The sequence below is a fragment of the Schistocerca americana genome, chromosome 2, assembly GCF_021461395.2.
Source record: "Schistocerca americana isolate TAMUIC-IGC-003095 chromosome 2, iqSchAmer2.1, whole genome shotgun sequence".
NCBI lineage: Eukaryota > Metazoa > Arthropoda > Insecta > Orthoptera > Acrididae > Schistocerca > Schistocerca americana.
The window spans coordinates 475859166-475882534 of NC_060120.1; the positions used below are offsets into that span (position 1 = coordinate 475859166).

General features: G+C 41.2%; 1 protein-coding gene across 1 annotated transcript in view; it reads left to right on the plus strand.

The window, feature by feature from the left end:
- The first annotated feature begins 309 nt into the window (after positions 1–309).
- The window catches only part of LOC124594896 (transmembrane protein 115), a 47079-nt gene continuing 24019 nt past the window's right edge, over positions 310–23369 (plus strand). The window contains exon 1 of the mRNA XM_047133371.1: positions 310–1135. Coding sequence (XP_046989327.1) covers positions 411–1135 — 725 coding nt within the window. The 5' untranslated portion in view covers positions 310–410. The remainder of the gene's footprint in view (positions 1136–23369) is intronic.

The window sequence follows — 23369 nt, forward strand, 5'->3', positions numbered from 1 at the left end:
GTATTAGAGAGTAAAACAGCGTAATTTTTTAATGTGCACTGATACCTGAGACATTCATTCTGCGAGTCCGGCCCCCTTATTTGACAGCTGCATGGTGTTGTTATATTGATTGCTCCGGCTTGTGCGGTGTAGGCTATGATTTGTAGAATATTTTCACGTCCCGTTTCGTTCCGTAACGTCCAGTTTGGCTCGACTTTAAGTACGCAATACAATAGGGATTGAAAAAGCAGTGACTTGACCATGGAATGACGATTTTATATCGATATTATTTATATTCTCAGTTGCAGGATCAAATTTACATTAAAAAGAGAAAAAGAAGCAATATCTCTGAACTCCGTAGCAGCTATAGATAAACATAAACATAGGATGTCCCATCTTTGCTGAATATTTGCATCAGAGATTTTAATGTCATGCCATGTTGGTTAAAAATGGCTTCTGTCAGAGGCTTCACGAAAAATATTCCCTTTATACGTCAGCAATTTGTCGCTCTTTTGGGAAATACGAGTCTGTCTGTTAAGTTTATATGTGTGGTGGTTTTGTGTTGTTACTTTTTCTCTTTTTCGGAAGAAGCTGTTCGTGTACTAAGTGTGACACCAGGCTACCTCCTGCCACCTGTGTTCTGGATATGGACAGCATTTACGTATTGTTTCCTTGAACTTCATTTCTGGGAAGTGTGTGTTGATATTATTACAGTAGGGTTGTGTGGAAAACTAATTGAACCGTTATGGGGTGCGTTTGAGATGATGACATTTTTTGCAATTACAAATATTGGTGTTGCCTTGTTAAGTGCTCTGTTTTATTTAATACTTTATATGTGTACATTTAATCCAGACCTGTTGTTTACCGTCCATATACATGGTTTGGCTGGTTATATTGCTGGTGTGTCAGTAGCCGTAAAGCAAATAATGCCTGATCACATTATTCTTAAGACACCTCTAGGAAAACTAACGAACAGGAACGTTCCTCTCAGTGTTTTATTCATGTCACTAGTGTTGTGGTTAATTGGACTACTGGAAGGCACATATCCGACTATGTTTATGTCTGGTTTGCTAGTAAGCTGGACATACCTAAGGTTTTACCAGTATCACACTAATGGAACGAGAGGAGATATTGCTGACAATTTCACCTTTGCAAGGTAAGCATCTGTGGCGTATCTATTATTTTGATTCTGCAGATTCTGTAATGACTTGTTTAACTTGATGGAATACGTAAAAAAGTTAACATAACTAGGTGGCTATAGTTGTAGCCTGAATATTGTGAACATGCAGTGAGCTTATTTGTAAACAAACTGATTTAACTGAGACATCTAGATAGAAGTCTTGGCACCACTCACTTCATGCCAGAGACTAGCACTGATGTGGGTTTTTCCTGAACTAGATGTACACAAATTTTTATTTCTTCCATGAGAAGTGTCATTCTACAAATTGTGAGATAGGGCATTTTGGTCTTTATTTGGGCCATGCACTTAGCATCCAGTCAGTGAATAATTTGCCTGTTGTTAAGTGGAAATTTTAAAACTCTGTTAAAAAATATAACTGTTGGTGGGAAATTTTTCTTGTGGATCATATGTGGAAATTTGTGTGTGGTTCTACGTGACACCATGTATGATGCTATTAAGTGTTCGATATCACTTTGCCAAGTTATAAGCAAACTGTCACTTTTCATCCCAACCTTTACCTTGGAATAAGCCATAGATCAATCTGTCACACCCACCTTCATTCCAAAAATTAATACAGAGAAGCAAAAGAAATATAGCTAGTACTCTGTTCTCTTACTGTCTTTGCACGTATGATGTCAAAAACCATACCATCATTATGTACACGACAAAGATGCCCAATATTAGTAGGGTCAGTTGACCTGTGACTGGGCCTTATGCTTGAAAAGTAAATTGCATTGAGGATACACATTCCATGTCAAGTCAACCAAGCCATCTCACCAATCATCTTAGAGTTGAATGTAACTTTAATTATTTGTTCTCCCTACAGAGACAAGTAAACAAGTCATATTCTAACATTTCATCTCTCTTGATTTTCATTTTATGTGATTAAATGCATTAGGGCTTGTACTTGGATACATGAAAGAGATATTCTTTTACAATAAAAAAATTCAAGAACATGTGAAATGAGAAGTGAAGAATTAAAACTGTAGGTTAAAGAATTGTATTTGAGAGATGATACAAGTTGGAAAGCGCCTGGGAATTAAGGGACCAAAGACACAACTCGCACACACATATGGCCTCAGTCTCAGGCAGCTGAAGACAGACTATGAGCAGCAGTGCATGATGGGAAAGGCAAGTGGGTGTTGGGGAGTAGGGAGGTGGCTGGGGCAGGGAGGGGGAGAGATAGCAGGGTCGAGGTTGGGGCCCATAAAGTGCTGCTTGAGGGAGCATACAGGGATGAGGTGGAGGGAGGGTAGAGCAGCTAGTTGCAGTTGGGAGGTCACAGTGGGAAGGGGGAGGGAAGATGGGGGGGGGGGGGAGGAGTGTGTGGTAGCAGAATAGGAGAGATGTAAAAAGACTGAGGGTGTGTTGGTGGAATAGCGGGCTGTGTAGTGCTGGAATAGAACTGGGAAGGGGTAGATGGATAATACAGTGAATAACGAAGGTTAAGGCCAGGAGGGTTATGCAAGAGGAAAGAAAAGTCATTATTGTTGTGAGATGCTTTCCCTCTCCCCCCCCCCCCCCCCTCCACCTGCTCGTCATTTATTATCAGGAACTTCTTATGACACCATCTTGCTCCTTATTCCTGGAATTCACAGGTGTGGTTTTTTTTCTCAAGTTTGAGTAGCCACCCTTAAACTGGACCCTAGAACTTTTTCACTGGCCTATTTTCCTCTCTGTTTTCCTATGTCCTTGATTTTGTTCTTCCATTGATTACTAACATTCTGAGGTGTACAAGGCCTCTGGTATGACTAGTGTATTAATTTGGCATTGATGGAGATGTTTCTTTTGTTGCTGTGGTTCCATGTGAGTCTGTATGCTTTCTTCATTGGATGATAAGTTCAGTCCTGTTTTCTATGTAATCTCTCTCGGGTATTTAAAGCTTTCTGCTTGTAGAATTGGAGACAAGGACAACGAAAAGACTGTTACACATCGAGCTTTCAGCCAGAACCTTCTTCAGAAAAGAAAACACACACGCATTCACACAAGGAGGCATGCCTAACTTGCACATGACTTCTATTTCCGGGTACTGTGGCAAGAATGCAACTCTCATGTTGAACGAAAGCAGCAATCCCGGGTGGCAAAGCGAAAGGGGGTATGGGTCGAGGCAGAGAAGAGTGCTGTCTGCTGGAGTGTGCAGGGACTAGAGACAGCCAGGTGTAGTGTTGGGAAGCTGTGAGGGATGGGAACCAAAAAGGAGAGGAGCAAAGAAGGCGAAAAAATCAGTGGGTGCATTGGCAGTGAGTGGTACACAATGAGGGTGAGGGATATGAATTGGGAGGAGATGGCAGGACATAGGGGATAGGAAGTGGTGGGTGGAGGGTGTGGGCACAGTAGGTTACTATAGGTTGAGGCCAGGATAGTTTTAGGGGTGGAAGGTGTGATTTACAACTCCCATCAGCACATTTCAGAAAAGCTGGTGGTGGAGGGGAGGATCCAGATGGCCTGGGTTGTGAAGCAGCTATTGGAAGCTAGCATGATATGTTCAGCGGCATGTTGTGCCACAGGGTGCTCCACTTTGCTCTTGGTAACAGTTTGTCAGTGGCTAGTTATGATGGTGGACTGCTTGTTGGCAGGCATAACAGTGTAAAAGGATGAGCAGTGATTGCAGCAGAGCTGGTATAGTATAAGGCTGCTTTCACAGGTCCCCTGTCTCTGCTGGATAGGATATGTCTGTGACAGAACTAGAACAGGAAGATCTTCGTGGATTGGGCAGGTCTGCACCTGAATCATCCATAAGGATATGCTCCTTGTTGCAAGAGGTTGGGATTGGAAGTGGCATAGGGATGGACCAGGATATTGTGGACCTTGTGTGGGTGATGTAGCGCCTCGTAGACAACTGCCATTCCTTCCACACCAAAAAATTGGTTCCACGTAGCCTGGCCACCAGGGGACGGTGTATCTGAAGTGACGAGAACTCTTGTCCAGTATGCTGAGGGTCTCACAAAGGTCTTGACAGATTGGTACTATCCCACAGACACAGTTCACAAACAGATTTTCTGTGCCATATCCTTGCATGACCCCCAAGAACCAGCTACGTGGGACCACTCCCTTTATGACCCACTGCTGCCTCAGGCAGGATCAGTTTAACCACATCCTTTGTGAGGGCTTTGTCTATCATCCTACTCAGATAAAATGGACATCCTACCCAAGATTCTTCCTACCCTCCTAAAATGATGTTCTGTCACCCACCCAACCTCCACAACATCCTTGTTCATCCCTACACCACTCCCAGTTCCAACCCCCTTGCAAAAGGGATCATGTCCCTGTGGAAGACCCAGATGCAGGACCTACCCAATCTACCCATCCGGCACTTCCTATTCCAGTCCTGCCACATGCTTGGTCAACCCCATCAGAGGCAGCCATGTCATACACCAGCTCGATTGCAATCATTGCATAACCTTTTATATTGGTGTGGATACCAAACAACTCCATCAGCATGAATGGCCACCCCCCCCCCCTCCCCCCCCCAAATGTGGACAAGAGCAAATTGGATCACCCTGTGGCACAACTTGCAGCTGAGCACAACATACTTCCTTTCAGTGGCTGTGCACAATCCAGGTCATCTGGATCGTCTCCTCTGCAACCAGCTTTTCTGAACTGCACAGTTAGGAGTCATTCTTACAACACATTATCCACCCCCAAAATTATCCCAGCCTCAACCTATGGAAACCTACTGTTCCCAGACCCTCTACCCAACTCTTTCCACCCCATATACCTTATCATCTCCTCCCACTTGTGAGTGTTGATATTTTTTTCTGATTTTAAGGTGAAATGTGTTACAGAGTCCAGTATTGATCTGTATAGTACAGATTCAGTTTCGAAGAGTTTGAGATATTTTTCTGGAATTATTATAGCTGGTTTGCTCTTGTACATTATATAGTTTTCCAATTAACAGTTGTTCTCGTTATTATGTTTCCTGAATTGCTAGTATTTTGATATTGTATTTATCCCTGGTATTTATCAGTTGTTTAAATTTACCTAGTTTCTGTAATGTGTTCCTGTTGAGCATTCCCGTGTAAAATATACTCTTAGTCTTGAGAGTTTTTGAGAAGCTCTGATTCTTTTCTTCATGACATTTTGGATCCCCCTAAATCTGATGATCAGGTGAGTTACCCAGTCTTATTGACTGGGGCCCAGAGTAGTGGATTTTTTTTCCATTTTTCTGTATTGTAACTTAGTGCAATGCCTTGTGATTATTCAGTGTCACAGAAAACTGAAGTTCATGTCAACTACTAACAAAGTAAGATCCATTTTTGTCACACCTCTAATAAAGAGATGTAATCTGATTATCTCTGTAGCCATCATACATTTGTGCTTCCTGTGTTGTGTTTGGAAATACCTATTCATTGTTCATCTCTCTTGAGTACTAATAAATGTACCAGTACATAAGATTCCCTACTCTAACTACCTCATTGCAAATCTATCCACATGTCACAACCTGAAGTAGGGGAATGTACCCATGGATATTAAGGGGTTTTGTTGGATCATCATGTAACACCTTTCATACAGAACATAGAAGAGAATCAAATTTTAATGTGATAATATCCAATATAAGATGGCATAATTGGAAGAATTTCCAGGAACAAACTGTTTTTCTCAACATCAGGGTGTTAATATAGCTAAAGGAAGGTACTCCTGGTGACTGCCAGGCAGGTCTTGACTGCACTGATACCGTTCATAAACACTTTTACAATAAAAAATACAAAATAATATATTGATCAACATTAATTTAGCACAGATAATATGCAGATTTAACAAAAGAAGTCGAGACAAAACGGAAAGAAGAAAAGATATAACCACAAACAAAACAGAATAAAATACTAAAACTTAAAAATCAATTCAAAAATTACATAAAAACAAAAAATGAAACCCTATCCAACAAAGTTTGACACTGTGCACAGAAATAAAATTAGGCCCTACCACACCTGTCAACACAATTTTAAAAAAATCCTTAAACCCACCATCACAACCAATGTTATCCTCCATTCCAAAAGCCAATGAATCCATTTCCTGTCAACAAACCAAACGGAAAACAAAATCTTAAAAGGAAAAAAACACACAATAAAATTAAAATAAAAAACTTAATATAAAGCTTTGAGAGATGAAATAGTGAAGGCAGCAGAGGATCAAGTAGGTAAAAAGACGAGGGCTGGTAGAAGTCCTTGGGTAACAGAAGATATATTGAATGTAATTGATGAAAGGAGAAAATATAAAATGCAGTAAATGAAGCAGGCAAAAAGGAATACAAACGTCTCAAAAATGAGATTGACAGGAGGAGCAAACTGGCTAAGGAGGGATGGCTAGAGGACAAATGTAAGGATGTAGAGGCATATATCTACATTTATACTCCGCAAGCCACCCAACGGTGTGTGGCGGAGGGCACTTTACGTGCCACTGTCATTACCTCTCTTTCCTGTTCCAGTCGCGTATGGTTCGCGGGAAGAACGACTGCACGCGATGCAAAGCGCCTCTCTTGCAGAGTCTGCCACTTGAGTTTGTTAAACATCTCCGTAATGCTATCACGGTTACCAAATAACCCTGTGACGAAACGCGCCTCTCTTCTTTGGATCTTCACTATCTCCTCCGTCAACCCGATCTGGTACGGATCCCACACTGATGAGCAATACTCAAGTATAGGTCGAATGAGTGTTTTGTATAAGCCACCTCCTTTGTTGATGGACAACATTTTCTAAGGACTCTCCCAATGAATCTCAACCTGGTACCCGCCTTACCAACAATTAATTTTATATGATCATTCCACTTCAAATCGTTCCGCACGCATACTCCCAGGTATTTTACAGAAGTAACTGCTACCAGTGTTTGTTCCGCTATCATACAATCATACAATAAAGGATCCTTCTTTCTATGTATTCGCAATACATTACATTTGTCTATGTTAAGGGTCAGTTCCAACTCCCTGCACCAAGTGCCTATCTGCTGCAGATCTTCCTGCACTTCGCTACAATTTTCTAATGCTCCAACTTCTCTGTATACTACAGCATCATCCGCGAAAAGCCGCATGGAACTTCCGACACTATCTACTAGGTCATTTATATATATTGTGAAAAGCAATGATCCCATAACACTCCCCTGTGGCACGCCAGAGGTTACTTTAACGTCTGTAGATGTCTCTCCATTGATAACAACATGCTGTGTTCTGTTTGCTAAAAACTCTTCAATCCAGCCACACAGCTGGTCTGATATTCCGTAGGCTCTTACTTTGTTTATCAGGCGACAGTGCGGAACTGTATCGAATGCCTTCCGGAAGTCAAGAAAAATAGCATCTACCTGGGAGCCTGTATCTAATATTTTCTGGGTCTCATGAACAAATAAAGCGAGTTGGGTCTCACACGATCGCTGTTTCTGGAATCCATGTTGATTCCTACATAGTAGATTCTGGGTTTCCAAAAACGACATGATACTCAAGCAAAAATCCTGTTCCAAAATTCTACAACAGATCGACGTCAGAGATATAGGTCTATAGTTTTGCGCATCTGCCCGATGACCCTTCTTGAAGACTGGGACTACCTGTGCTCTTTTCCAATCATTTGGAACCTTCCGTTCCTCTAGAGACTTGCGGTACACGGCTGTTAGAAGGGGGGCAAGTTCTTTCGCGTACTCTGTGTAGAATCGAATTGGTATCCTGTCAGGTCCAGTGGACTTTCATCTGTTGAGTGATTCCAGTTGCTTGTCTATTCCTTGGACACTTATTTCGATGTCAGCCATTTTTTCGTTTGTGCGAGGATTTAGAGAAGGAACTGCAGTGCGGTCTTCCTCTGTGAAACAGCTTTGGAAAAAGGTGTTTAGTATTTCAGCTTTACATACATCACTAGGGGTGAGATAGATACTGCCTACAGGAAAATTAAGAGAACTACTTGTATGAAGATTGAGAGCTCAGATGGAAAACCAGTTGTAAGCAAAGAAGGGGAAGCAGAAAGGTGGAAGGAGTACATAGAGGGTCTATACAAGGGCATGCACTGGAAAGCAATATTATGGAAATGAAAGAGGACATAGATGAAGATGAAATAGGGGATATGATACGGCATGACGAGTTTGACAGAGCACTGAAAGACCTGAATCGAAACAGGGCCCTGGGAGTAGACAACATTCCATTACAACTACTGATAGCCTTGGGAGAGCCAGCCCTGACAAAACTCTACCATCAGGTGAGCAAGATGTATGAGACAGACAAAATACCCTCAGTCTTCGAGAAGAATATAATATTTCCAAACCCAAAGAAAGCAGGTGTTGACAGGTGTGAAAATTACCGAACTACCAATTTAATAAGTTGCAACTGCAAAATACTAACACGAATTCTTTACAGATGAATGGAAAAGCTGGTACAAGCTGACCTTGGGGAAGATCAGTTTGGATTCCATAGAAATGTTGGAACATGAGAGGCAATACTGACCCTACGTCTTATCTTAGAAGATAGATTAAGGAAAGGCAAACCTACCTTTCTAGCATTTGTAGAGTTAGAGAAAGCTTTTGTCAATGTTGACTGGAATACTCTCCTTCAAATTCTGAAGCTGGCCGGGGTAAAATACAGGGAGCGAAAGGCTATTTACAATTTGTACAGAAACCAGATGGCAGTTATAAGAGTCGAGGGGCATGAAAGGGAAGCAGTGGTTGGGAAGGGAGTGAGACAGGGTTGTAGCATATACCCGGTGTTATTCAAGCAGTTAAGGAAACAAAAGAAAAATTAATTAAAATCCATGGAGAAGAAATTAAAACTTTGAAGTTTGCCAATGAAGTTGTAATTCTGTCAGAAATGGCAAAGAACCTGGAAGAACAGTTAAACAGAATGGACAATCTCTTGAGACTAGGATATGAGATCAGCATCAACAAAAGCAAAATGAGGATAATGGAATATAGTCTAATTAAATCAGGTGATGCTGAGGGAATTAGATTAGGAAATGACACACTTAAAGTAGTAGATGTGTTTTTCTGTGTGGGGAGCAAAATAACTGATGCTGGTTGAAGTAGAGAGGATATAAAATGTAGCCTGGTAATGGTGAGGAAAGAATTTCTGAAGAAGAGAAATTTGTTAACATCGAGTACAGATTTAAGTGCCAGGAAGTCTTTTCTGAAAGTATTTGTATGGAGCGTAGCCATGTATGGAAGTGGAACATGGATGATAAATAGTTGAAACAAGAAGAGAATAGAAGCTTTTGAAATGTGGTGCTACAGAAGAATGCTGAAGATTAGGTGGATAGATCATGTAACTAATGAGGAGGTACTGAACTGGGGAGAAGAGGAATTTATGGCACAACTTGACTAGAAGAAGGGATCGATTGGTAGGACATGTTCTGAGGCATCAAGGGATCACCTATTTAGTATTGGAGGGCAGCGTGGAGGGTAAAAATTGTAGAGGGAGACCAAGAGCTAAATACACTAAGCAGATTCAGAAGGATGTAGGTTGTAGTAGGTACTTCGAGATGAAGAAGCTTGCACAGCATAGGGTAGCATGGAAAGCTGCAACAAACCAGTTTCTGGACTGAAGACCACAATAACAACAGCAATATAAAAATTACAGAAATAAGGAAAACTAATAATCTAAACTACCCCCTACCATTCAACTAATACCCTCAGCCTATGCGTTCTCCCTATTAATTTAAATACATAACCTTTTGGATGAATGAGTAACAAATAGGGACACACTTCCACCAGCAATACTCATAAAGAAGTGTTGGGAAAATGTGAGTGTGGCCCCCCCCCCATTAAAAAATAAAAAATAAAATAAAAAAAAAACAGTGTTCGCAGCTCTCCCAGTACATTTCCATCATATTCTTGCAAGCCCTCTTCTCATAATTCTTGAACTCAACCCTATGATTAGCAGCTAAATGATAAAATGACTGTAATCTCTCCTTCCCAACCTCTCAAATGAAACAAGCCCATCTGACACTAGTGTACACTCCCCACCCACCCCTTCTCCTCAGAGATGTGTTGGTTAGCACACTGGATTCACATTCAGGAGAGTGACAGTTGAAATCCTTGTCCAACCATCCAGATTTAGATTTTGTGTGACTTCCTTAGTCTCTTAAGTCACATAGTGTTTGGTCTGGACTTTTTGCTGGCCACTCATGAGGTCTGTATCTTTCCAACCATTATCTTCTCATCCAATCACACATGCATATTATTTTCAAAGTGGCGTGGTGTGCCATCTTTCATAAAAGTAATGTCTTTGATGTTATTCAATGCAGGTACTGTGGGCCACACATAATTTTCGAGCAGCTGTGTTTAGCACTCTGCCTTCATTGTGTCACACAGGATAAATGGCATGATAACATGTGTGGCAGTCATTCCACACCACCCGGTCACTTTTGCGTGTGATGGCATCTTCTCCACCATAATACCAGGATCCTGTTCTGCTCAATAATGGCAACTCTGTCAATTGATGAAACATCCCATGTGGGATATGGTCTTGTCACTCCAGATGATTTAGTTAAACAGTTGAGGCCAATCTTCATGACAACTCAGTATTAACTCAATTAGGTTTTCATGTTTGATAATTCAATTCTGTACGCAAGATCTGACATACCACATACTTTGTGAGTCCACTTTCACTTGCTGCCTGACGTGTTAATTTTGAAGAGCTGTGGATACAAATACTTCCTTCACATTTGCCACTTTATCATCAGACTGAGACATGGATGGATGACCAGTTTTTATTGCACCTTTTACTGAGCCTACGGTCATTACGTTTCTGTGACAATTCTTTGTTATCTCTGGATAAATTGTGGCATTGACGCCATTCACAGTACACCACCATCTCTGCACCACGACAACAGAATTGCACACTTCATAATATGCAGCAGTCTATGCCCTCTGTTGAACAGTGAGGCGAACAAGGAACATTTTTAATTGCTATGTGCAGCTCCTTTCATGGCCACCAGCTGATGTATGCCTGCACAGTGACTGCAGAAATCCAAACCTTATGTAATAACCTTTATGTGCACACTATTTCCATGTACACACTATTTCAGTTACAATATCAAAACTCTACAGGTGTTTTATAATTTGTAATTATGTCCCAAACACCCAGTGTGTAAAGCAGCTTGTGTCTGTCTGTGTGTGTGTATGTGTGTGTGTGTGTGTGTGTGTGTGGACGCCAAGCATTTTCTCCAAAAGTCTTTGATCAATTTAACTGAAATTGTGTACAAACAGCACACCCAATGAGTATCATCACTGTGGGGGATAGAAGCTCCTAGCTCTAACAGGAGCAGAGATATGGGCAAAAAATTGATTTTCGGGCCCTGATGTGAAGGCCCTGCTGTGCAGGAATAGTATTGGCCTGCCTTATCGACCTGTTTGCCTGGGCAGCCTACACATTAGAGGCAGAAAACTGTTTTCAAGTACCTGATGCATAGACTGCTCTGAATGACATGCATATTGAGAGAGTAGTATCAACGTGGTTTATTGACCTTTTGCAGGGCACAGCTGGTAGAAGTTTGAGATGGAGAGAGTAGGGGATGGGCAGAGAGAGGTACAGGAGGACAGGAGGAAATGGATAGGGAGAAAGGACAGCGGGGGAGGGGGGGGGGGGACACATATAGGGAAGGACAGGAGGGTCAGAGGGAGGGGGAAGAGGAGATGGAGGAGATGAATAAAGGGAGGTGGGAGGATGAAGGAGGGAGAGAGAGAGAGAGAGAGAGAGAGAGAGAGAGAGAGAGAGAGAGAGAGAGAGGAGGGAGGAAGAGGTGGACACAGAGAGGGGACTGGAGCAACTCTGAAAACTACCTCTGAACATCCCCCATTACAAAACAGCTGCCTGGGCAACTATACTTAACAGACTCCCCACAAACAGTCTGCTCACTCCATCCTGTTTCATGCACTACAAAAGAAATGGATGATTTGTAACAAAAATGAAAAGTTAATGTAATAATGGATGGAATTGAAAGTCTCGACTTCTCATATCACGTGTCACTTTGAAGAGACCATCACACACAATCTCTGTGACACATCCACTTGTATTCTCCAAATGGCATTTTTGGCAAGACTTTTGTCAGCTGAATAACTCAACCACCTATATGGTATTTGTAGTACCCTCCAGGGTAGCCGAGAGCACTAACGCGCTGCTTCCTGGACTCGGGTAGGCGCGCCGGCCCAAGATCGAATCCGCCCGGGGGATTAACGACGAGGGCCGATGTGCCGGCCAGCCTGGGTGTGGTTTTTATGCGGTTTTCCACATCCCACTAGGTGAATACTGGGCTGGCTCCTATGTTCCTCCTCCGTTACACGGCTGGCAGACATCTGCACACTTTCGTACTATTCCATGGATTACACTCGATGCAGACAGTTGGGGTACACTAATTCCGTCCCAGGGGGCACGGGGTGGCGGCAGGAAGGGCATCCAACCACCCCTTAAACTTTAACATGCCAAATCCGAATAACGATGGCTGAGCCTGCGTAATTGCGGGACAAGGCTCAAGTGATAGAATAGATATATAGTATTTACAGTACTCAGGTATTACACCACATTTTTGCAGGAAGTCAATGGCCGTAGCCATATTTGCTGTCCTCTCCCACTATGTGCAGCTATTGATCTTCACATTCAAGCCCATAACCAAAATAACACAGTGTTCCAACATGAGTGTAATCACCATGGTACTCATAACAAGACTAAGTTCTAATGTAACACACCCATAGGCCACAAATCAAAGTGCCTTCTGCTAAGAGAGCACAAACTAACACAACAAGTGCCCCATACAAACCATGCAAAAGCTAGCACTACAAGCGCTACCCAACAAGACAAACATTTGAATGCAACATACAACCTTGTCGTCATCAAACACAATCACATTATACATAGAAGAGCCAAAGAAACTATTACACTTGCCTAATATCATGTAGGATCCCCCATGAGCACGCAGAAGTGCCGCAACACAACATGGCATCTGATGTAGTGCTGGAGAGAACTGACGCAATGAATCCTGCAGGGCTGTCCGTAAATCCATAAGCGTACGAGGGGGGTTGGGGGGGAACTCTTCTGAACATTGCAAGGCATCCCACATATGCTCAATAATGTTCATGTTTGGAGAGTTTGGCGGCCATCGGAAGTGTTTAAGAAGTCAGAAGAGTGTTCCTGGAGCCACTCAGTAGCAATTCTGGACGTATGGGGTGTCATATTGTCCTGCTGGAATTGCCCAAGTCCGTCGGAATGCACAAAGCACATGAATGGATGCAGGTGATCAAATAGGATGCTTACATACATGTCACCTATCAGTGCCGTGTCTAGACGCATCAGGGGTCCCATATCACCCCATCTGCACACACTCTACACCATTACAGAGCCTCCACCAGCTTGAACAATTCCCTGCTGACATGCAGGATCCATGGATTCATCAGGTTGTCTCCATCCCCGTACACATCCATCCACTTGATACAATTTGAAAAGAGACTTGTTCAACCAGGCAACATATTTCCAGTCATCAACGGTCCGATGTCAGTGTTGACAGGCCCTGGCAGGCATAATGCTTTGTGTCGTACAGTCGTCAAGGGTACACGAGTGGGCCTTCAGCTCCGAAAGCCCTTATCAATGATGTTTCATTGAGTCGTTTGCATGCTGACACTTGTTGATAGCCCAGCATTGAAAACTGCAGCAATTTGCAGAAGAGTTGCGCTTCTGTCATGTTGAATGATTCTCTTAATTGTTGTGGGTCCGTTCTTGTGGGATCTTTTCTGGCCACAGCGATGTTGGGGTTTGATGTTTTACCAGATTCCTGATATTCCTGATATATCACTTGTGAAATGGTCATATGGGAAAATCCCCACTTCATTGCTACCTTGGAGATGCTGTGTTCCATTGCTTGTGCGCTGACTATAACACCACATTCAGACTCACTTAAATCTTGATAACCTGCCATTTTAGCAGCAGTAATCGATCTAACAACTGCTCCAGATACTTGTTGTCTTCTGTAGGCATTGCTGACTGCAGCACCATATTCTGCCTGTTTACATATCTCTGTATTTGAATATGCATGCCTGTACCAGTTTTCTTGGTGCTTCAGTGTATTATGACTCAAAGCTGACAGGTGGTATCGAATGCTAGAATTCATACGAATCTTCTAAAATTTTAATTTTATATTTTTTAAATTTTGCTCGTTGATGTGAGGAAAAGCAAGGTTGAGTTACACACCTACAACATACTTCAATTTCCTTAAGCAGCAGTACATTTTCACTAAGCATGCAAGGGATGGGGATCATATGGTCCTTGCGTTCGTGGCTTTATGGACAATGAAAGCTGACACTTTATCATGCTTGACAACATTCCAACTAACGAACAGAATGGAGTCAATACAGTGATCAGATATGAATGGTTTATTATGGTCATATTGTCAAGATGACAGATGTCCCATGCCATGATTACTTTACTCAATTCAATAATTGCTTGTGGCTTCATTTGTTTATCTTCAAGCGATTGGTTTTGCAAACCTATCACTGTTGCAGCAGCTTGTTCAGTACTAGCTGAAATGCCACACCATGACATCTGTTTTCATGAGAGTAATCATTCTGCTCCTTTGAATTCGTTTGTATGCTGATAGTGTGTCTGTTGACCTCAAAGTATAGCCTATACTGTCACTGACTTTCACATTTTCACTTCCTTTGACAGTTTATTGCTGAATGAGTTTGATATGACACTGACCTTTTCTGTCACACGCGAAAGCGTACTGCTAGGCATACATCTAGACTGCCTCCCCTGCAACCTGAATTGCTAATTATAGATACACTGTTCTAAGCAACCTTCTTTGTGAATGTAGCTAGCAATTTTCACATACTCTGATGTATAGACATCCCTTGAAACCCAATGCACAAGGACTAATAGGTGTTGAGGTGAAAAGTCTGCACGCTTTGTGACATGGTTGCTTTACAACTGAATCAAGGTTACTGAGGCAATTGGTGCTCTGCTTAAGTGAACTGTCATGTCATTAGTATATAATCCAGTGATTGGCTGAAATAAGATATGTTGTCTGAGGTCATAGTCACTGCTTTGAATACTGTATAATGAAGAGAGAGAGACCATGTCTTTGTCAATTTTTATGTTTATTCAAACTATTGATTTTCACATTCATTACAGGTCATTAGCATCTAATTACTGCAAATCACAGTTCATCAATATAGCAGATATACACATAAAACACTAAATTGTAAGTGTGTACTGATACCAAGCAAGCTGAGAGAGTTGATGTGCGAGTTCTCGCTATTGGCCTTTAAAAAAATTGAAATGGAGAATTGCAACATCATTTGATTGTGCCAAAACCAGTACAATGTTACAAAAAGAGAAGTGAGAGGGTCTTGTTATGGCTTACAAGATACTGAATGCAGTGATAAAGCTGTATTTGGGCAATCTTAATGACTGCCTCATACCAACAAATAGCAACATTGTTCAGAACAGATATGAATACATGTAGCCTAATGTCTGTGGCCTCAGCTTAAGTAGATGTGTTATAGACTTTCATCAGCTAAAGCCATCAAAGAATTGTGGGCATAATGGATGGATACTACTGTCACAGAAGTAGAAAATATCATGAAATAGTAAATAGTCTATCAGAAAAAGTTAGAGCATCTGTGCATTTGTTAGATGAGCCTTTAATGACTGGATACATCTGACTTACGACTGCTCTTTTTATACCAAACTCAGTGAGTTGTGCCAAACACTAGGTGTCAGTGCTTTTTTTGTATGTAAAGATGAGTACACCTACTGTAGATATTGGTCACCAGCTTACTAAGCAGTAACAATGTATATCCATACCAACAAAGACAAGAAAAAGATCTAGCCTGTTTGTGAAACTGAGTTTTATTCTGTCATAACATATGAATTTATTTTTCAACACTGAACTTTGTTCATTATTTTCAAGTAAATCCATACCCTGTTGTGCAATTCTGGGAAGTCTATATGAAATATTGGTACCCATCTATTACTGTCATAACTTCTTATTTGATCAGAATGTTTTGTAGCCACAAATTCACTTTTCAAATCCTGTAGCTTGTAGCTTTACCATTGCTAAAAGACCTTTGTGGATATCATATGAGACATCCAGAGATTTGAGTGGTCTGCCCTCCTCCCCAGTCTGTTGAAAACTATTCTTCTTCCCTCCCTCACAAAGGAAACAGCAGTTCCAAGAACTAGGAATTGGATCTTGAAATTTTCGCTATGTAATGCCTATTTGGTGATGGTTCTGGAGTACAGCCAGTCATTGTTCTCAACCACACACAGTATTTTGTTTGGCTACCTGCAAGATATCTTCAGCTGAGCCATTGAAGATTGATATCAGTAATCCACATTTATTAGTCCCACATACACATTTAGCACATGCGCTATGATCTTAATGATTAAACCAACCTCACTTCCAGCAGACAGCTCTCTTGATGTTGCAGCTACGAACCTCCCACGTCTGACAGGGTGCTGCTTACTGAGAGCGAATTGTGGAATTAATTCAGTTTACTGCAAGCTCGCTCACAGAGATTTATGTGTGTAGTCTTTAAAATTTCATCATCCATCGTAAACTGCGAGTGTACTTAAGACACTTGTATGTGGAGCATACACATTTACCGATTCTGAGTATGTGACTGAGCAGCTCTCCTATTAAAAAGCAGTCTTCAGGAAAATAGATATTCCATTCAACAGGTCAACAGAACCTTATCAGTTAAAGCAAAAAAATCATCCCTTGTACATTCCAGAATACTGTGGTCATAACCTCCTTGCAAAATGAATCAAGTTTCATCATTTTTGTGCAAGGCTAGCAGCTTTCATGAACTGCTTTGATCACTGTTTCATTTCTGACATGGCATGGTTTACTCATATCACAAATACAGTAATAAAATCTGTTAGGTTCTTACCATAATGGTGCAGCCATTGTTGGGAATCTTTTTCTACATTTCCTTTGGATTAGCATTCAACACATGTGACACATGTCTTGCAGAAACCTTTCTAGTTAATTGTATGTGTAAAATGTACCATACTCTCTGATGTGCCTATCGATTAGTATGCCACAGTAAGTTTCTTTGTTTTGGATAGTCTACCACGAGCTTCGAATTAGTTGCTGTTGGTGGTAGACTATCTGCAACAAAGAAATTTATTGTGGTATACTAATCCGTTACAATAAAAAAACGCACAATGCAAGTACTTTGGAAATATATATAACATTAACACATTGCTTATGTTGTTTACAATGTAAAAACAAAATTTCATTGATGTCATTGCAATCTTTATGCTGAGAACTTTGACCTAATTATTAGGCAGTTAAATTGCTTAGATAATTAATGTAAATCTCTCTGGTTTCCAGCTGAATGAGTTCGTCATAAAGATGCGACATGTCAGTGCTTATCAGTCCCATGAATTTCAGGTGAAGTGTCGAAACAACACCTTTGTTGAACTCATATAGGCACTATAGCACCACAGGCTGCGCCCTCCCCCACCTGCCATCATCTCAGGGCGCTATTGATATTAAGGGAACATTAATTTGTAACCTTGTTTCATTTGTGTCACCTACTTCTTTTCACTATAACTTTCATTTTAATTATGTGGTAGGCGGTCCTCTTGCAGTTATCATTTTACTTCATAGGAGTGTACAACCATCTAATAGATTCTAAATTAAACACATTTGATAATCAGAAGGGCAACATTTGAAGCCTTCAGTGACTACCATATCAAATCTTATCAAAAACCTCTCACAAAAATCAAAGAAATTCCAGTCATATGTAAAGAAAGTGAGTGTCTTCGTAATTAGTGTCCAGACACTCTTGGACAGTGAGGAGCTGAAGTTGAGGGCAGTTATGCAGAAGCAGAAGTGCTGAATTTTGCTTTCAAGTGTTCTCTTATGAAGGAAGATACAGGATCTTGTCCCTGTTTAATTCTTGCTCTGTTCCAAAGATGAGTGTTACTGCACCATCAATGTTGATAAACAGCTCGTCACAAAAATTGAACAACGCCCTAGGACCCAATGGAATGTGTCAGATTCTATTTCTTGTGACTGAGTTAGGCCCCTTTTCAACCATAAAGTACTAAGATACTTCAAGCAAAAAGAAAGAAAGCAAGCTTACATCACACCCTTTTACAAGAAAGATAGAAGTGATCGACAAAATTTTTAAAAGATTTCATGATGCCTTCAGCTGCCATTTTTTTTTAAATTTCAAGTACGATTGTACAATTTCAGCCTTAGGCCATTTTCAGTTATCTGAAACGGAAGCATTATACATTAGTGACACTTGTGATTTTGATATAGGAACAAGTAATATCTGTAGACGTACTCGGCACATTTAACTTAGGATGATTTTTAGTAGTAAATTATGCCATGTATGTCGTTGCTCTGATGACTCCATGTTATGCTCATAAAATAAATTAGAGATGTTTTACACTATTTTAGGAGCATATTACTTTCGAGCAGTTGTTGCAAAGCTCTTATATGTAAGGCTTCTGTTTTAAATACTTGAAAATGGCCTAAGGCTGAAATTGTACAATCGTATATGAAATAAAGAGAATGGCAGCTGAAGGCATCATGAAATCTTTTTAAAAATTCATCGCAGCTGCAGACACTGATGCTTTGAAAATTGTTGTACACTCTTAAAACATATTCTAAACTCAAATGTGATAGGGTATCTCAAAAGAGTGATCTCCTCCATGACAACCAGCATGAATTCTGAAAACATGGATTGTGTGAAACCCAACTTGCATTTTTATCACAAGACGTCCTGAAAGCCATGGATCGAGACAGTCAGGGAGATGCAGTATTACTCAGTTGTTGAAAAGCATTTGACTCAGCAGTACACCTAAGCTTATTATCAAAAGTACGATCGTATGAGGTATCAAACGAAATTTGTGACTGGATTGAGGATTTCTTGTTTGGAAGACACAGTGTGTTATCTTGGATGGAGATGCATTGGTAGGTGTAGCAGTAACTTCAGGCACATCACAGGGAAGTGTGTTGAGGCCCTTGCTGCTCATGTTGTATAGTAACGAGGTGGGAGGCAATACTAGTAGTAACCTCAGATTTTTTTTTACAAATTATGTGGTGCTATTTGAAATAGGCTCCACAAATACCATGCCAAGATTTGAGAGCAGTATCCTATGACTACAGTGTTACCCATGAGCTGTGGCGCATGTAATGCAGCGAAGAGATTAACATCGTTGGCTGCCACACTGTGGATTGCCAGTTAAACCCAACCAGTAGCAGTTATTTTTTGTTTAGTATTTATCATTTGTGGAAGGTTCTTGAAATATCTTATGTTTGAGATGTTTGTGTATTTTGCAACATTGAGTATTTGAATAAATACCAGCACTCTGCAATATTTGATGTTTGTATAGGTAACACACTCCGTTTGGGAGTTATGTTCTCTCTGTATATTGGTGTTTGTAATATACATGCTTTCAGTGTTAAATGCTATACTTTACTAGTGACCATGCTTTTGGATTTGGACTTGATTGTGATTATGACATGACATTATTTGGTGGAGATGCTGGATAGTTCAAAACAGCACTGTGACTCCAATTAGACAATGTAAAAGCTGTCACCTAAATGGACAGCAACCAGAATATGAGCTGTACATTGTTCCCAGAGTCTGTATATTCAAGGCACCAATGAATTCCAAGCCAGCAGTAAGTCAGCTGCACATGAGGAATCCATCATTTTTTTACAGAGACACTGACCACGACCCAACAAAATGGCTGAAAGGATTCAACCAAGATGCCAGATATAACAGGTGGGATGATATGATGTGTTTGGCAAATGTTTACTTTTACTTGGACAGCATAGCTCAGCATTGATTCGACAGAAACGAAAGAAGCTCAATAGTGGGGATAAATTACAGGGAGAACTGAAGAAAATATTTGCAACAAGCAGCAGCAATTCTGCTCGTGGAAGAACAGTTATACAACAGGGCCTTAGCCCTATGCCACATTGTGAATCCAAATATGACAGTAGCTGACAAAGTCTCACATTTTATGAAAGGAGGTGCAGAAGACATGTATGGAGCTTTTCTGGTAAAAGATGTCACGACAGCTGAGGAAATCGTTAAGTGGTGCCAGTGCATCGAGGAGAAGGAATAGAAAGAATTGGATGAAACAAGTAGTATGTTTCCTTTGGCAGTTGTGGGATATCAGTACGGCCTCGCCTTTCGTATATGGCAGGCAGTGCGAGAAGAGATACAACATTTTATGGCAACCAGAGCTGTTGGACCAGGTAAGCAAGAGATAGCGGCCATGAATATCAATCCTGTACATCGGAGGTAATTTCACATTGCAACATCACCCACAAGACGACAACTGGCTATCATCCACAGAAGAATGGCCTCACAGAGTGCTTAATAAGATAGTGGAAGATATACTCTTGATGTACGTTAATGTTGAACGGAGAGACTGGGATACAGTATTGCCTGTAGTGACATTCGCACACTCCATGACGAAGCAAGACGCTACAGGCTGTACGCCATTCTTTCTGCTCCACAATTATGAGACTGAATTGTCAATGGATACAGTGTTCTCATTTTAAGCAGATGATACTCAGGATGACTACAGGAGCTCATCACCACCAGGACTGAAGAAGCGAGACAGATGCCTTGCATATGGCACTGAATACCCAGGAGGAAGCGCGAGAGCACTATAACACCAAGCACATACAGCCTAGAAGACTAGGTATGGATTTTTACGCCTGTGTAAAAAGTGGGACTATCAGAAAAGTTACTAGAGTGCTACTTTGGGCTGGATTGAAGCCTTTGTTGCTTGTTAGACATCACATATGAAGTCAAGGATTATGATCCGTCATCAAGAAGATAAAAGCACAGAGATGTCACTGTGTCCTTCTTACGAAGCTGTGTTACAACCAGAGGTGCAGATCGGCCGTTGGAGATTCAAGGAAGCTGAAGACCCCCACCTCCTCTCATTGCTCATGAAGCATCGACATTAGGGGCTACCATAGTGAAGAGGATGTAACACTACACCAGAATATGAGGACCTGCCAGTGCTTTCTGAAGATCTCAATCCAGGGTGGTGTTTTGGCTACAGTGAGAACTTCTGAAAGAGTGGGTCACAGTTTCACTAGTATGTGGGGGCAGTGCTAGAACCAGAATGAAATTTTCACTCGGCAGTAGAGTGTGCGCTGATATGAAACTTCCTGGCAGATTAAAACTCTGTGCCAAACCGAGACTCGAACTCAGGACCTTTGCCTTTCGCGGGCACGTGGTAGAGCGCTTGCCCGCGAAAGGCAAAGGTCCCGAGTTCGAGGCTTGGTCTGGCACACAGTTTTAATCTTCCAGGAAGTTTCTGTGCTGGAACCACTTCAAACCCAACTGCTAGCAATCATTTGTTATTTAGTATTTATCATTTCTGGAAGGTTCTTAAAATATCTTAAGTTTGTAATGTTTGTGTATACTAGAATAGGCCAATTAACTGGTATGCTTGTGCAAACTGGCTCGCTAATGATAGTTCTATGGAGATGTATCACTTCACGGTGACTAATTAATACCTACATAAACTAGTATTTTGTGATTATTTTATTCACATGTTGAACATAAATACTCTCAATGTCAGTTAACACTATTTATTTTGCTTTTCACTGAAACACCAATGTCTGGTAGCACCTTCTAAGCACTGTTAATTCACAGGTGAGCTTTTAAGTTACAGTTTGTGAATGAGCTTCTGTGGATATATTTTGTTCTCTCCACTGCGGAAAAATGTTGCCCACACAAGTATGTAGGTCCAGACATTGACGTAATCGTAGCAGCAAACCTGTTATGTCATTGAAATTTTTGCTGAGTGAAATTTCATTATGAACTTTATCATGCAACTGCCTGTACCACTGCAGGTCTGACTGTAGCTAGGTATCCTGCACTGAAATCGTGTAAACTGATATTGGTGTGTTTGATCTTCACATCGCACTTTCTAACACGGCCATAAACTTGCTTTTCATTGATTTAAAAAGAGCTACTTACCACTTTAAGCACTGTGCCAGTAAGTATATGTGCCTCGTCTAAGGGTGTATTTATGCTGCCACCTTGCTGGCATGGCCTGATGATGATGAATCAAACCCACTGCAGCTTATCAGTTCATTTAATGTGCACCACCGCTGCTCACTGTGATCGTGCCAGGAGATGATATCAAGTTGGTTTGTGTTTCACATTGTGGTGGTCACCAAATGTCCAGAAACTTGAGCTATGATTGGCTGCTTCAAGGTCACTTCAGCAGTGCCATGTTCGACTCTGCTTGATAAATGAATAGATACAGAGTAATTGCTCCCGACGAGCAGCGAGGCTGCAGTGTAAAAGCAACAAGGCACCTGACTGGCAGTGAGGTGCTATGTGTTAGCAGTGAGGATGCAGCATAAATACAAACTAAGGCTATGGTGACCTTAACACACAGTTATTCCTCTGAAGAGAGTGTACAATGTGCACTGCCGCTGTGATGCATTATGACGTCTGACTGAGACATTCTACCACAAACTCTCACTACACGGGCAGTGAGTGAGTGTGAGCAGTCGTGGTCACCTAGCCGCCTCCTGAACAGGCCTGTTCTAGAATTTCTGATGTTTGTATAAATCCCAGCATTTGGAACATACGGTGTTAACATAAATAACTTCAGTCTCCATCCAGGAGGTCAGTTCCATAAATGTGCTCTCCGTGCCAAGTATTGTATTTCATTGATCACCCTGCTTTCAGGTTTGGGCTTGAGTATGGATATGTCTTGACAATATCAGTGAGTCACAGTTGGAATCAGTCAATTCTTACAAACACTTGGGTGTATGAATTTGTATGGCCAGGAAATGGAACAATCACATAATCTGAATCATAGGTAAAGCAGGTGGACTCCTTCAGTTCATTGGTAGGATACTGGGAAAATAGTCACTCTGTTAAGGAGATTTCTGACAACACACTAGCGTGAACCATACCGAATAGGTTTAACTGTAAATATTCAGTATACACAAAGAAGGGCAGCATGAATGTTTGTTTGGCCCATGTGAGAATGCCATGGAATTGCCAAAAAACTGAACTGGCAGACACTTGAAGATAGACACCATCTATCCCATGGAAACCTACTTACAAAGTTTCATGAACTAGTATTAAGTGAGGGATATGGGAATATACTGTAACCTCTTCATACGAATTGTCGCAAAGATATGAATAGACTAGTTACAGCACTTACAGAAGCATTTAAGCACACATTCTTCTAGTGCTTTGGTTGCAAATGGAATGGGAAAAAATTATAGTGTGTGGTACA